An 18,123-nucleotide genomic window follows, 5' to 3' on the forward strand; every position below is an offset into this window, starting at 1 on the left:
CCATAGGTAACCTTAATATACACTCTTTGAAAAACACCGCGTTGGTTTGCAATGCAGTCATTGATTTCTGATATTATTCAGAGCTTTTGTTATTTTTGCGTACGGAATTGCCCCCGAGCATTGATACAATATAGTTTGGACCTGTCACCAGAAAATGAGAGGACTTTTAAAATGTTACTAAGGGTTAATGAATATTCTCCAATTCGCTAATATTATATGTTTTCAATTGTTATTGGTTGAAATTATGATGGAAATGGTAGAAAAAAGCTACATTTTAGTAGTAATATGTCAAAACGGATGGATAAGATTCCATAGGCCTACTGCTTCAAAGACTAAACATAGTTAATAATTTAACTAATTTTATAAATTCCAATTTTACCTATAAGAAGGTATTATACTTTGTACATGATAATGTTATATTTGGCAACCATCAGCTGTTTTCAGTCAATATACATTTCTATAACGATGACATAATAATGTGTTGTTACAAAAACCAAAATATTTGTATTTGCTTTTTTGCATGTCATGTTTCATCATAAATTCTTTCACGTGTTTAACCCATGTTCTTCCCATAAAGCCGTGCACATACAAAAAAATACTTTAACAATCTTTAGATACATATAGGCCTACGTTTGTAAAAAATAAATTAAAATATGTTTTATCTTTAAATGACGACATGGACGAATGAAAGCCAGCACCAAGATTGTTCCATTTAAGTACACTGTTCGTGAATCGTGATCTTGAATTATGATAGAATTAAGTAGACTCTTAAATCAATAATTCATTAATTTTTACTAGAATTCTGGCGAAATTGTATAAGAAAAATGTAATTGATTTACCGAAATTGGATCAAAGATGTTACCTTTTACTATCCAAATTAAACGATACACCACAGGATAATTATATGACCGACAAAACCGGCATGTATTCATCGTGCAGTTTCACCCCACGACGTGTTTATAACAATTAACCAAGTATGTATCCATATTAATATATTCGTGTGGTGAATTTCTAAGAAATTGTAAACTTTGTTAATCTTTTCTTTATTTCATACTTTAGCGGGTGTGAACATTCACACCACAAGAAAAATTTGTTTAAAAACACCAACTATAACTTTCGGTTATTTCTAATGTTCAGACTATTATAATATTGTCATATATCGTACTGGATATATGCGATAATGTCTGTGTGTGTATGTATATTGTTGATGTATTAATTATTATCTAGAATTTACACAAATACTAATCAAGCATCGCATTGAAACATACAATTTTATTATTTCTGACAAATGTTTTAATTTTATTGCTCATCGGGGAACGAGTAAAAAAACATCCACATTTTGTGATGTTCCAAGAAGGACTGAGTGCGTTAAAGACGTGTATTACTTACATATCCAATGTATAATTACTAATTTGACCTCTATATATTGACCTGTGTATTTATATAAACATATGTTGTTTATGTTTGGTAGATTGATTAAATTGATTATTAATTAGAGGCGTACCATAGCCTTCCTCGTTGCTAAATACGCTTGGAATACGCGTGGTTACCAACCGGCCTTCCTTCCTGATGCTATTATCACCGAAATACAAAGCCACTTTTGGGATTCAATCCGACAGTTGCGTGTTACTTTGGGATTAAACCGAAAGAGAAAGTAGGAAAAAATGTTGCAAAGGCTGACAAGAAACAAAGATGGAGAAGAGAAAGACAAAATATTTTCCATACAACTAACGATAAAACGATGAAAAAGAACATTTTAAATGGGTTGTTATCTTGCCACTCTGTCCGTGTTTATACAAATTGGATTACATTTATGGTTCATTTTAAATAGTACAAATAACATTTCAAGTTGACCACAAAGCTGTTAAAACACGTTTATTAGATATTGTCAATGTATAATTATAAAACAATACCAATTACCAATTTGTATAACAAAAATAAAATTGGATTGTTTATTGTATTCAAAGATAATAAAAAAAAACATCTAAAAATTGTAGAAAAGAGAAAACAATGCAAATAAAATGTTTATATTATTAAATAAAATAATTTAAATGTTGTTAGGTAACCTAAAAGTTGCTATACCGATACACTATAGTCAGTCAGGTTGTCAAATTATATCCCCACTCATTAAGATACCCGGAAGTTTCTTACCGGTGGATGTCAGGCCTAATGAAATGAAATCAAATTAACTAAGTAAGTTATCTATTAAATAATATTATTAGTACAAATTAAGTAAAGCTTACCTTAATTGTATGTTTTTAGTATATTTTATGTATTCAGGTTTAATTAATTCAAAAACGTACGTGGTCAGACTATTTTTTGAATATAAAAACGTTAATTAAATTTGTTTATTGTGCATATTTTTTGGTACAAATATGGTGTGTTTTGGATCTTTCTCACCCTAATTTGAAGGCGGTGTATATTAACCTTGTGAAATGCTCACTTTAATACTCCCAGGAAATAGCCAATCCATCCCTTAATTTCCACTCATTCTAAAACATATTCCGCCAACTTAATAGCTAGTATCCGCTTATCTGTTTTCATTAAGTCGTTATCAACAGCAGCTTATAATCGAATTCTGACGTCTTTTACCAAGTAAAAAATTGTAAAAATGTGTAGTGTTACATATTATCTTGTTTAACAAACAACAATTTAAATTTAACGATTCTGTGTTCGTTTTCTTCACCAAAGCAATTTAATGTATTCCATAGTAAAATGCAAAAACTATGAATTATTTCTGTTTGTTATATGACGTTTGTCGAACCTGTTTTCATTTTTACAATGAATAGAGCATTTTTTGTATTTCTCCGCGGTCAAATAGCACAGAATAATGTACCTTAGGTGTCTCGTTCTAGTTCGTGATGGGGAGAGATATCCTCTCTGTAGGTGGACACGGAATAACCGTCATTCAAAAACCAAGTCCAAGAGTATAAAGGCCCAGGAGGTAGAGTTGTATAATTACCATTGAAAATGGCATTTTTACTGACAGTTGGAATGTTATCGCGTCTAGAAAACAAATGTGCATCTTTAGTTTTGGAGTTGTATCATGTTATTTATAACTAAATTAGTAGCATTGTCGACGTGAGCTTGTGTGTGAATAGGAAGCTATACATTACGTACAATGTGTACTGTATGTCTCCATGGTACAATGTTTTATTTGTTTTTGTTTGCAGTTGCTAAAATTATAAACAATATTCTCTACATAGAAATGGCAAAGAGATACCGTCTGTACAACATTTGTTTGAAAATTTTGATTTTCTTTGACTCATTCATCATAGAACTTTTTAGAACTCTTTATTTAAAAAAATAAGCAATTAATCATGTTGAAAGATATTCAACTTTGACCCTTAGATCATATATAATTATGTACTATTCAATTCAACAACAAAATATAGTTTCTTCCTTTGATTACTGTAACTATAATATATAAAACAATACAAAGTGTAACATACTAGGAATAAAACAAGTTATTTGATTAAAATTATTAAACAAAATTATTTAAATGAAGTTGGCGGATTCCCGAGAAGATCAAAATGTTGTATTGGGCCAGCCTAAATTTATCATTCCAAGTTATATTTGTATTTTGTATCTGTGTAAAATAGCCTTAAAGCATGCATTTTTGTAAGAAAATTCTTTACATATTTATGAATTCTATATAAATACAAGGATATAAATTTTAAAAAGTGACATTTTCCATTATCATTGCTGGCTACAGTGGGCCTATATCTTTGGAAAGTGAATTCATATTAATAAGAGAACGCGTACGTAAATGTTTGTATTTAATGTACTACAAATAACTCTTCCTTTTTTTAAAGAAAAATGTAAGCTTGATACAATAATTGTTAAAGATATTTAGAAAGTTTTAGAAGTGTGTGTTTGTTTATCTTTGGGTTAATTATTTCAAATAATTTGGCTATTTTGACATTGAAGGTTTGAATTATTAATACTAACTATGGCCAATGAAAATGACATTTGTTAATAATGCTTTTGCGGGTGAAGTGAGGTGAGCTAAGCCTAGAACTTTTAATTCTTTTTATTTTCTCAAAAGTTAAGAATTATGTCTTAATTTATTTTAAAAAGTATCCATCTTGTTATTCACATATTTCCTGTTGGGTATGAATATGTAGCAGAGTATTTTTTAAAATAATGAATTTGCAAAATTAACCATTTGCCAAACTATCCGAGCTCACTCTATAGGGGCCTCATCATGTATACATGTCCACATCTAAGAAGGTGTTCGTCTGCTTGCGGATTAGAACCACAAAACGTCTTTATCAATATCGATGCAACAGCTCAATGGTCTTCATGATTTGTATCACCGGATAACAGGTTAATACAAATAGACTTCATGTACGTCGATAACCCTCTACCGTCAGTTTTAAACTGATAGTCTTCTTGTCAATTCTACACATCGTACTCTGCTATTTATAACTTACACACTAGAAACTGTATAATGAAGTCATGTCTGTAAGTTCCCATAAGGCATCGCTTTAATTCTAACTTCCTTCTTTCATTTCTCTTTCGTTCACAATATATTTGCTGCAATGCGACTTCAGTGTAAAACACGGCTGCGTTGTTGATATGTATCTTATTTGCCACTCTCCTCTCGGAATATAACCTATTTCGACACACATCAAAACATGAATACGTACTAAAAATTGCTAAATTATAGAGAAACATTGTCAGGATAAATTTCCGTCAAACTCGTTAGCTAACCTCCCACGAGAAAGAAGAAACCAGGAAGCCAGCTTAAATTTAATGCTTTTCAGACTCAATTCGTAGATTCTTAAACATGTCCATTGAATACACACGCTTTTCTAGTATACTGTACTTAAGAAAGCGGCAACCCACAAAACAGTGATAAATTGTTATAGGCCTAATGATACCTTGATACGAAAACACATAATATACCTAATTAATGTATCGACTGACTGAGAATGATAAATATTTTTCAAAAACCAAATCTTCATTACCAAAGCAACAATTGCTATTTATCAATTGTTGTATTATCATAAAAACACCAACTAAACACACGTGCATGTGTCATAATATTAATTATATTCTTACCAGTGTAATCTGAATTTTGCTCAATCAAAGTGGTGTTTTCCCCCGGATAAAGCAAATTAATATTCTTAAGTACTATTTCCGGAGGTTTGCATTACTAATTTAATGTTTTAAAAAAATGTTTTTTTTAATCTCTTAAATCTATTTTTAATTTAGAAGTAAAAAATACTTGACTCTTTTAGTAATTTTTAATGATGTCTCGGTAATTGTATTTGTAAAGCAAATAACACAAGGATTAGATACTCGAAATAGAAAAAGAAATTGATAATAATCTAGTTACCTTTGGGTCATTTTTTGAAACACATATTCAACAGTTTTCATTTCTTAAAGACTTTTCTTTGTACGTTTATTTTAGTAGGTACCAAAGGAAATAATATCAATAATAATTCTTAAAATATAGCATTATGTTACTAAGTTTGTTTGTAACTACATGTTTCATTACCGGAATTTATTTTTGTACATTTAAGAAAATGGCATCGAAACTGTTAATAAACTCCGAAAAAATTAATTACATTTGAATAATTTATGAGGTAGTGATGTGATTTATTTATGAACACACTGAAATATAAAAGTTTACCAAAGACTTATAACTGTTAAAAGTAATTTGAAATGTCATATAGCTTGTACGTTTGTTTGTATATATTTATGATAATGATAATGTTATGATAATAAGCATTATAGGCCATAATGTATATTATGCTCACCAAGTAACCGTAAATGTGTTTAACAATGACTTACGCAAATTATTTCGAAACATTACAAAGCAAAACGAATAAAATTGAATCCAAATTATCATTTTATTTATATTTGTGATACTTGGTCAACGTCCACTCTAGGCGTTTCCGATAAACTGATAACAATTATTTATTAATATTTGTATTTTATTTCCTTCATTAACAATTTACGATGCAAAATTTAGATACAAAGAAAAGGGCCTAGTAATAAAGTGTTTTTGACTGTTACAGCCTCCGGCCTTTCATCGTTGGCTCAACGGGACTCTAGTTACTATTCACATTTTCATAACGTGGAATAATACGGACTATTCATTTGGGAATGTCATTGCCTTGGTGATTCATACATTACAGATTGACCCATATGAGACAAGAAAAACATAAAGGCTTTCATAATTCTTTACTGACACCACGAGAAGAGGACAATATTAACGCTTCGTTGAGTTCCACTTTTGAGATTAAACGCTCACGTACAAATTTACAAACTTATGATGGTTACCTACAGTATACGCACAAATTAACTTTTCAGGTAACTGAAATAAAAATGTCCAAACACCAATCGATCGATCAAGTAAAACTAGTATTCTTTTTTGCTTATTAAATTATTATGAATTATAAATCTATTGTTATTACATTATGCTATTTAATATAATGTTTCCTGGCTACTGATTCCGTAGTTTATTGTTTCTCGTTGTTTATCAGTCTTTAAACGTGCGCCTTGTGTCCCTGACAAATCCGCGTACTACGTTGTCGTAGAGTTTTCATCAAAGTATAAACACACGCGTAAAATTGTGCGTTCTTGTTGGTGTGTTACTGACGAATCTACTATACTATGTGTCAACATTTAATAGTAGGAAAGTCATTCAATTTTGTGTTAAGATACATGTATTTTTTTATAATGTGTTTATAACAAATGTTTTAAAATAATAATGTAATTATTTAATTATAAAGCTTAATGTTACTATGTGGAATACATAATTTTAGAAAATGTAACATATAACATCCGTATACCCACCCCCAAGCGGATACAACCGAAAAGCCTGGCAATTAATACTTCAATTAAGTTGTTTTCTACGATAAAACACAAAACAAGACACGTCTTTTGGCTTTTACTCAAAAGACTTTCACAAAAACACAAAAAGCACGAGGACGGATGTGTGGCAACATGGGCTAAAAATATTCGTGCGGTTGCGATGTGTGCCTACCGCCGCATGCCCTGGGTGCGTACGTGGGTGGTGTGCGTTTGGTGTTTATGGCATCTATTTTTATGGAATGCAATAGTTTATTCGGCATTGTTTTGCCTCGTTTCTGAAAATTGAGTAATTGATATGCTTAGGTTATCGACAAATATTTTATTGCAGACATGACGAAAATTGTATGCAAATGTTCGCTGTTGGGTTGTATGCAGGGGTCTCTAAACTAAGTCATAATCTTTCTAAAATAAACTGGTGCAGAGATAGCCAAAGGCAAAACAACAAGGCTAAGCCTACACATCACCTGGCGTATGTGACGAACATCGTATCACAGTAATGAACTATCCCAACACTTATGTGTCGGGTTTACTGCCGAGTGATAATTATATTTTCCTCAACATAACAAAACAATTTATTTTTAGGACGATGTTGTTTACTATTCATTAAAGATGTAGTCAAACTAAATATTTCGAAAATAGATTTACTTTACAATAATAAATATATAAACAATAATTTCATTGTGAATGCATACATTCATTCAAATCAAATTAATTTTTGTAATTAACTTTATAAGCGTAACATGAAAAACAAAAATAAATAGCTTTTTATCATTAATAATGAAAAATATTGAGAAAAAAAATTGTCCTGACGAATATATCTGCTTATAATCCTCCTTTCCTCTTAAAAAAATCTGGAAGTTCTTGTTGCAATTATTAATCGTTTAAAATTAGGATATTATAAAATGATGCAAGCATAATTTTAATCATGGTAAACACTGGTTAATATTAAAAAGGTCACCCTATACGGTCATTCCGGCCTAATTAAACTGTGCAATTGACCTAAACATATACCTGTTTTTATTGACAAATTAACATCAAAATTTCCGGAAAGTTTGAGTGGATAAATCGCTTCTGTCCCGGCATGACTAATGGTGTGTGCTCAAATTTTACTTTCTCTTATGATGGTATTGGCTGCACAGGAGAGAATCAATTTGACAGAAAACAACCTATATTGATTCTATTTTCACTAGATAGTTTAGCAGTGGTTGGTTCAGAGAAATGATACCATAGAGGTACAAAATACCGACATTGTATACAGTAATTAACTAAAACAAGAGTAATACCAATACAGAACTATATTAAGAACAAAATTGAATAAATTGTGTAAAATGTATCAAAATTAGATTGTTGTAAGAGTAATTAATAAAACAAATGTTAGATTGGTAAAGATGCTGCCACTCCGGATCCATAACTGGTGAAGTGTAATTGAGTAAAGGAGAAAGACTGTTTAATATGGATTTTAAAACGTGTACACTCATAAAGATTATTAACTATCAACATACAGGTGGTGAGGTCATTAATACAAAAATATAAACTTATCCAATTAAATCACTTGTTTCAATCGAACTTTTCCCATCTTTTGATGTTTATTAATATTAGCAAATTATAATTGTTGTTTACCATCATCATTACATTCTTCCAGGTGCTAATCAGTGTATTTGTCTTGCACCATTAATTCACCACACTGAAGAAGGTAGATTACTAGGGAAACATGTGTTTTTTCTGTATATAGTATAATTGTTTGCTGTTTGACTACCAATAAATTCGCATAAAACTGTTTTCTTTTTTCGATGCATTGCAAACTGTCAAGTCAGTCCTTTAATATTATAATATCAAAGATAAAATATAATAAACTTCTGTGTTGGGCCATTTGCAATGACAAAATGTGGTGATTTTACATTAAAACATCGTCACATGCCTCATGCCTCTTAAATATACATTAGTGTCTGTGCTTTGTGTAGGTTTGTTCCGTACACATCGTATGCTATATATTACATGTTCAAATAATCACAGTCTCAATTCAATTAATAATTATATATAATTATATTAGCAGTAAAATCTGATGGGAGTAAGCGGAAGAAAGCAATTATTTTTTTTTATAATGTGCAATCTGTTTTGATTTGAAACGAAAATAAATATCTCACTCAAAGTTACATGATTAACATTAATCGCATTTCAAATGTTAAAATTAATGTCATTGGGTATGGACCGGGATCGTTTGTTTAAACGATAATAATAATGTTAATAATAGTTATAAATAAATGGCATGACCCTGTTCAATTCTGGGAATTAATAATGATATGTTTTCTTTTTTAATTAGATATAGATAGAAGTTATAGGTTTTATTAACTGTGAACAAAAAATGTTTACCCATTTCTAGCTAAACATAACTTATTGAATTCATCAAATATGTTGCCGTAACATAATTTATTTGATATCGTTATGTTTCATTATTAAAAACAAAGAAAACCAATACATCAAATATGTTCATGAAACATGATATATTTTATATTATATTTCATTAAAAAACTAGACACAAAATGGAACAACTGTTATTGATCCTCAAACATGACTTCTAATTAATCAAATAGTTCATGCAACATAATATATTTTATATAATGTTTCACTAATAACAACAAGGACAAAAAATGGAACAACACAATTTTTTTTTTAAAAGGAAGAATAGTAGACGTAGATTGTAAAAACACGTACTACTGTAACAAATAGATTACGCTTTTAAAGTTGACCTGATCTGTAAAACTATCGCAATTTTAACTGGATATTTCCTAGTCAATTGGAGGTCTAATAATAAACATGATTAATATTACTACGGGGACGATGTGCCTAAACCCAATAATTGAAGGGATATAAATTCAGAGAATAGCTCTACCACAAATGTTGATGACACCATGCGTTTGGTGTCATCAAAATAAGAACTTGCGTTCGTTGGTCTTTGGCAACATTGTTAACCATTCATTCGAGGAGTGAAGGGGTGAAAATTATATATTTTGAGGCGTAGACCTATATCTCTTTATAAACATCATTTTATGTTTTAAAATAGAAAACATTATTTTTAAGAAAAACACATGATGTTTTTTTATAATTTTATTTTTGCTTTTTTTTTTAAAATAAGATGTGCTTATTATTTTTCTTACTAAAGTGAAATAAATAAAATGTAAGAGACCATAAAGTCCCAGTGGATAGGAAATATACATATCATGCAGAAGGTTCCTAGTTCGAATCTAGGTTGGGGTGAATTGTTCTCACTTTTGCAGCAGATTTCTACATATTTATCGTTTCAAAAGAAACAAAAAGAATAGCATGTATGGAAATAACTTCTTTTGAAAATTACTTTGATATGTTTAAATCTTTTGTCTTCACGATTTTGTTGTTGTTCTAGTACGATTCTATAATTAGATACAATATTGTTTTTGTGTTGTTTTTTGCTTGGTTTTTTTGTGCAAACAACAACAATAATATTATAGTCTATTATATTCTAATTGAGTACTAGGTTTCTTTCTTTTTTTACTATCTGTATTTTACATTTTTACAAATTAAAATCCCGTTTTAAAATAGATGAGATTGACACGTGCCTACCGCTGGGAATGGGCCTATTGGACTTAACAAGAACTTCCTATAAATCACATACCGCATACGTCAGACCAAAATAATATTCTGTAATCTAAATAATACATTCTGAAGAGGAAAAAATATCTTCTGCAAAAGATATTATTGGCATTATATGATGGAGCACTGACAGGGTAGATGACAAGTGATGAGTAAAAGCAGGTTTACCTAATACTTTCAATCAGTGCTCTGCTATGAGCATCTCATATAGATTTAAAAGACAGAAATCGTTCCATGTCTCTGCAAACCTCATCTATTTATAGCAACAATCCCCATGGTTCGCATTTCAAGACACCGAACGGCGAAGTTCATCGAAGACCGAATTATCATTGTACTTCCAATACAGTTTTATTATTCCTATTTTGTTTGTATAGTATTGCCAATAATTATTTCTAACATCAATCAGTTGATGCTAAGAATGTTTCGCATTGATACAAAACAAAATCAATGTTATCAGTGGTTAATAATTTGTATTCTGAGATCTTTCAGACTGGGTTTTTCTTTTGGATATAATATTTGGAATACAAGATTGAATGAAACACGTTGATGATGGTGTTGGAAAATAATGTTGAGAAGCAATTTAATTGATTATCGTCAGTGATATTACATTGTCTTCTCAACGAGTTTATCTTAGTTAATGCATGTATTATGTACAGAAAATATGTGTTATATATTAGGGTATTTGACTATACACGCGGATGATATTTAATAAGTTTGTTTAAATGATATTATAAACAGTAAATTCTGAATACTAATACGCTAATACAGCGACCACGACCAGACAGTGGCTAGTCTTCACTAATTAATTCATTAATAATAACATGTCTAGTAATTTTTATTGTGTCATGAATGTGATTACATTACTTTCAACAAGGTTTCTTTTTTTAATTCTAAAGATGTTAAATTTTAAAAAAGAAATTAAATTTAAAATATTAAATTTCAACAAATACAATTATGAATGAGTCTGACGCAATAAAGCAATTCATATTTGTATCGATAAATTTAAAAAGAAAACAAAAATATGATCCCTGATATTAAAAATAGATAATGAAAATAAGATATCGGTGACATTATAATTGAAACCTCACCACGCCTGATGACGTCACACAGTACTGGCCACGCTCTAACTTATAACCCGTTGGTCTGTCCCTATTAGTTTACGCTTCCCAACTGGCACTTTATAAGTCTAATTTAGGTATCGAGTTTCAATCATCGGGAACCTTTCGTCGCTTGCTCCCTGGCAACTTGGAAACACTTCACAATCGCACGCTGGGTGTTTCTATTCTAAAGGTTTTGGCATTCCAAGTACGTGGACTTCTGATGCTATGAAAAATTTAAGGAAAACATTCTTTTTTAAAAAGAATGTTTATGAAGCCTACTGGCTAATAACGTGACTAGGGGGTGAATTTTGGCAGATTGTATCAGGTAAACAACGCTTTTTAAAAAAATAAAAAGATTGAACGTTTGATCACTGATTATAATCTATGCTGTAATCAGAAAAATATATCACTTCTAATCATGAATTTAACACAAAAATGGGTGCATTCGATGTCATAATACCTAGGTCCGTACCGGAACATTATTAACAACATTTACAATCTGTAGTTCCTCACGTTAACTCGTGACTTAGATTCTCAAGATATCTGAAGCCCATCAATGATTATGTTTTGTCAATAAAAGAATGCTCTGAGGAACTTTTACCGAAGTTAAATAAAATAATTGAGTTGGCGTTAACTAAATTATGCAATTTTAATGAACTTTAATTGTTCTGGAGGTAGACCTATTGAATGAGATACAATTGTTTACTTTGTGTTTTCTAACAATTTACTTGAAATGAAACGCATCACTAATTTATTTTTAACAGTGAAACATTTATTCGCAAATAAATGTTCTTTAAATGCACGCGAGTAACCCGCGTGTTATTGGAGGGGTGTCTTTACAGTGTATAATACCGGAGTGCACATTTTTGACGGACGAAATAATTTCTATAAATATGTATTCATTTCTTGCGGTAATTGAATGAGGCTATGTACACATCTTACCCATAAAGCGTTCATTGTGAACTAAGCATCTAACTTATATCTCGCTTTTCTCCTGGTGTTTTGAATTGGATCATATTTCAATTAATCACAATTAATTCGTTTAAGTAGGCCTACCAATATCAACAACAGGCATCATAACTACAACACCACATTTCAGTTTCCGTAAATTGGTTACTGCTTTTTTTTTCCTTCGCCGTCCATACAGTACTCCTCTTATAGTTCCAATTTAGACATCATACGTTTTGCTATAAGCGTTAGAGTTACTTTACAATTAAAATTATCAGTAATTTTATAGTACACGCCAAACTGAAAAAAAATACTACACAATTTGGCAGACCTTCAAAGTGAATTAAGATAATGAATGTTTTCTATCATATTCCTATTGAATATATTTCGGACTGAAAAGCTAAAGAGTTTGATTTTGTTTCGAATTCTCCTCAAAAGTAACCAAAGAAGAATAATAAGCGTACGGAAATTTAATCAATTGATATTTTTTTTTGTTAAGGGGTACCAACCCCCTTGTGGTAAGATTGCTCACACCACCCATGTGTGGTAACTCAGTACCAAACTAACGACATACCACATCGGTCATTAGAAGCCACATCAGTGACAGGTAACATGCACCGATGAACATGGGTATCCGCTTGAATGACTACAATATAAATCATATTCAATATCAATAATGTTTTCATATACATTACACAATTATGATTTTATAACATTATGTTTTTTTAAATACTTTGACTTTCATAGTTTTCAAAATTATTAGAACACAATGGTTACAATACTTTGATATTTAATGCATTGTACATATGCACCTTGACTGCAGTTAATTAATCAATTAATAACATGTTTTATAGAACCTACAGTTTTAGAATAATACCGATTGGTTAGTCGTTATACGTACATTCAATAATATAATTGTTTTGTAATTAGTTGACACATAGAACGATTTAATTAATTAATCAACTCTAGTTAACAAGTCTGTGAACATTAAAATTTAGAACGAATCTAATTCTAAATCAGTAAAATGTTTCTTCAAAGTCAAAATGCTCAGATTGTTTGCCTTAATTTTTGTTAAGATGATGATGATATATTTAAATCTGTACCGTATTAAAAGCAATGAAAAAACCCGGTCCTCGCGATAGAATTCAGTATATCCAGGATTAGGCTAAATTCACACTTGGAACAGAAGAAAGCGCAGTTAAATGAAGAAAAATTTCGGACAAAACGGAACAAGTGTTAATGTAGCATTATTGACAGAATTTACGTTGAAACATAGGGTCCTAGCATGATGGCGTGAATTTGTCCGATATACATTTGTATCTATGGCCTATATAACGTACAACGAGAAAAGTAAGTTTTATAATCAATTTAATAAGCAGTTCATTTTGACGGGGAGTTTTCATTTTGTATTGCTCTAAATCGTTATATTATCTATTGAGTATAAGCTAAGACACTGTGTGACAGATATGTGTTATACAGTTGGATCAAGGGTTTAGTTTTAATGAGATACCACGTGTGACATTACTGATTACTTAATGTTGATATTATTGGCGCTGTCAACGAAAACCGCAACTGAGTAAAAGATTTGTATTAGTAGACTTCGCATTCAACAGCAATCATACTTGCCAATTTAAAAGATCAAAGTGCATTATGAATGAGATTGTTGACGGTTCTATTCAAGAATACTATTTAAAGGCCAGGTGCGGCCAAAACATGTCTATTGATCAAACATTCTAATAATTATCGATCTATAATTTCCCCTATGTTTCATATTTTTTCCATTTTATATTATCCACTGAGTATACCTACCAACTATTTGTTCACTACTTTCGAGAGAGTCACCGGATATGGTAATACATGGTTAAACTACTAACTACTGAACCAATCTGTCTAGCTTTTGAATTTTGCTAAATTTTGTATTCATGGTTTTTCGTCGTGATTTCTGTTACACGTTGTTTTAACCAGATAGTATATTTACAATTCATGCCTGTAAACGAGCTTTAAAAGTCAAGATATATTAGTTCGATTTTTCTATCTACTCGGGTACTTATACCACCAAAACGTCACTGCATAAATAACTGCTGCCTATGCTACTTTTAGGGGTATTTATGTATTTCTTTTACAGTATTACTATATTCTCGTACTTTTTTTATTGCACAAAAAATGTTACTGCTACTAAACCGTATACTACTCGTACTACACCAGTAATTAATGATCACGGGGAGCTTGTGGTACACTTAATATCGATGTTCTACAAAATAATATAGGCCTACTGACCAGGCCTATTCTACAACTGAGTAATAGTACTAATATCTATATATTGATGCAGATATGATCATTACTCCTGTGCTGCTATTACAACTACTAAACTAAAGCTATCCATTCAGTAAATTCTGTCAATAATGATTCATTATCAATGTTTAACATCAGTAGTAACGATTTTGTGTAACGGAGATGTCATACATTCACACTTGTTCCATTTTGGAAAAGGAAGATATGCCTATTAATTTCTTTAAATTATTTTCCCGGTAGTCTAGTGGCGTATCACTATGATAGGCCTACTAGACTAATTGTGCTACTGTGAAGGGACGTCACTTTGCATTGTATTTGTGGTAATTACTGTTTATGCTAAACTATAGCTTTGATGATTTTGCAGCAGTAGCTTTACATGTTTCCATGCTACTGTTGAAGCCGTTTGTAGGCCTACCTGACCTGGAATGAAACCAAAAGTACAACAAAAACATCAGCCTTGAAATCAAAGATAATTCCAATATTATTATAATACTTGCAGGTCAGATCCTGCTCCCAAATGATAGTGTTAAAATGCCGAATATGAATACCTGATGACCCGTGGGTATCGATTCCCTTACCGGGAATTTGAGTAACATAATACCTCATCGTCTTTATCAATATAATCAAAATCATATGCGACATAGAACCGATGATTTCAATCGATTCTGACAAGTGCAATTGAAATCATGTGAACAGGTTGGTAACATACAAAACTAATTTTCCAATCAGAGAATAAAGAAAGTCATATCGCAATTTATAATATTAAATTAATATAATGTATAATAGTGATTATAAATTATGAAGTTCTAAATTAAAATTAATGCGCCTGTATTTACAAGCATACAACATCGAAATTTAATGGATTTTGAATAATAAAATGATGAAGAACCTTTTTTTAATAATTATTATTATATTATTATTATTATTATTATTAATTTTGATTAATTGTTACTATTGTAATCGTTAAGAAGAAAACATTGTAATCCTGTTATACAATGTGCAATGCAGAATTACATAATTTAAACTGTTAATAATCAAAAACTAAATCGGTGGTGGTTGGTTGAAAAAAAAAAGAATTCCTTACAAACATGGTCATCCGCCAGCCTAGTGCAGATAATCTATTAACATTTCATCCAGGTGTTTCCATAACCATTACAAATTCATTTATGCTAATTATTATTGTTTATAAATTGTATGCTTATGTAAATGTTATTATCATAATTATTCACAATGGAAAAGACATCCATTACATCATGCATAACAATTAAGAGACGCGCGCGTTCAATTTCTGTTTATAAAACTGTACGCATTCTGAACGCGCGCGTCTCTTAATTGTTATGCAAAGATGTAATGCACGTCGTTTACACAAAGCCCGTAATACATCACAAATACATTACGAATGTGCCATTAGAAAAACTTAATTGTGGCTTTTTACTCTTCAGTTCACTGGCCGGTTTTTTTTTTGTATTGTGTACAACGCTGTTCGTTTCAATAATAATATATATTATAATAATGTATAATTATTATCAAATATTTAACTGTTGGTTTTATTTGCAAACAAGTAGAATAGAGAAATATAAAAATAACAATACCGTTTTACGGTCTGTAACGCTTTGAAATAAATTAATGTATTTTATAGTAAATTGAAAATAAAATATTACTGTATTTAAACCCTACTTACGAATAATAAATATACTTTGTCTATTTTTTATTTATTTTTTAAAAATTCCAATTTTATAAATATACTTGGCTTGGTAAGTGTTTAGCAGCTATAGATTATTCTCACTTCTGTTTATCCATTGTGACCAAATACATATTATTAACAGGCTCTAAACGTGTGTCATAGGCCAATCACACTTTTAAATATTGCATATTTTGTATTAAACCTATCAACACTTTTGATAATAGAATTTGTTAAAGCAAGGACACAGAATAAAAAAAATGGACTAGCAGTTTAGATAATGCCAACAAGCTGAAATGTTTCCAAACCTCAATTCAAGAGCGTGTAATTTATACTGATATAGTCCATATAACCTTCATTATAAATAGATTTCTAGAAAACATTCTAATTTAATTGAGCGATATTCTATATTTATAGTTATTAGTTGATACGGTTGTCTGAGAACATGTCTTGAACGCATGTTAATTGTTTATTTTTACCGCGTCATTCTAACGTTACATTACATACATTTGGCGTTTCATACGTGACAAATAATATAACACGACGATAAAGCTATTCATGTTATGTTGTGACGGGTAGAAAAAAAATGTTTTTTTCTAATTTAATTGTACATTGGCAATGTCACTTATTTTAAATGTTTTTACAATACTATGCGTTTTGTGAGGGCAGTAATATAGATCTAGTCTAGTCTCTTCATTTCAACACGTCAAAGCACAGGCGTAAATATGCTTTATGTGGCGAATAGCAGAATCCAACGTATTAAACTATAACACATTTTCAATATATAACAGAGAGATAAAATATCGTGATTAATCAATCTATAACATTGAGTAGGACTTACAATTCAGCTGTATCTGACGGTATATCCTCCGGTATGTTAATAAGATCTAGTCCTGAGCATTTTACATGCTTAGCTTCTCCGACAGTCCGACAACAACACGCATCTGTACACAACTTCCAGTCACCTTTACACATTGTGTCCGAAAGTACAAACTTAATGTTCAAAAATAAGAGCAAAACAAATACAAAACTGGCGTATTTATTCATAACTATTCGTGTATGTTATCCACCGTAAAAAAATGAACGTGCTAACCCGGTTAGGTTTTCTTTGCCGTTTACCTTAAATAACTCGCGTTCCGTGTAGCCAAAAACTTAATTAGACTCTACCATTATTTTGAAGGTTAGATGTCAATTTAAAGATGTGATTTTGTTCATGTCGTGTGATTGGTTGTTTCTATTGTAAGCAGACTACGTTATTTACAATCTCAAACTATGAAAGAGAACCGGAAGAACTATAAGAAAGTTGCGTATTAATATTTATAGGATGATTGAAATTCATATTTACACACCATGTTAAAATTAATATTAACAAAATATATATATTTCAAATTGCTGTTTAAATGTGTAAATTCTAATACCTTTTTGAGCTTAGTATTGAGTGTATTTATCATAAAAGCAAACACATGCACATTATGATGGAGTAAACGACTACCCTGTAACAAAATGAATTAGTCCATCGAATTAATCAATGCTCTCTCACAAAAAAACCAACAGTGATTAGGTGCGGTACACTTGGACCATGCTGAGGGGTTTATGAGGCCTACTACTTTCTAAAGCCTTGTCTCTACATTATCAAACTTTATGTAA

The 18,123-nt window shown here is 30.6% G+C and overlaps 1 protein-coding gene across 1 annotated transcript in view; it reads right to left on the reverse strand.

Annotated features, from left to right (window-relative positions):
• LOC144847770 (uncharacterized) overlaps positions 1 to 17,577 on the reverse strand; it is a 42,352-nt gene extending 24,775 nt beyond the window's left edge. The window contains exon 1 of the mRNA XM_078704283.1: positions 17,318 to 17,577. Within this exon, the coding sequence (XP_078560409.1) occupies positions 17,318 to 17,523 (206 nt within the window). The 5' untranslated portion in view covers positions 17,524 to 17,577. The remainder of the gene's footprint in view (positions 1 to 17,317) is intronic.
• Positions 17,578 to 18,123: the final 546 nt, after the last annotated feature.

The sequence above is a fragment of the Antedon bifida genome, chromosome 7 (genome assembly GCF_963402885.1).
Source record: "Antedon bifida chromosome 7, ecAntBifi1.1, whole genome shotgun sequence".
Taxonomy (NCBI): Eukaryota; Metazoa; Echinodermata; class Crinoidea; order Comatulida; family Antedonidae; genus Antedon; species Antedon bifida.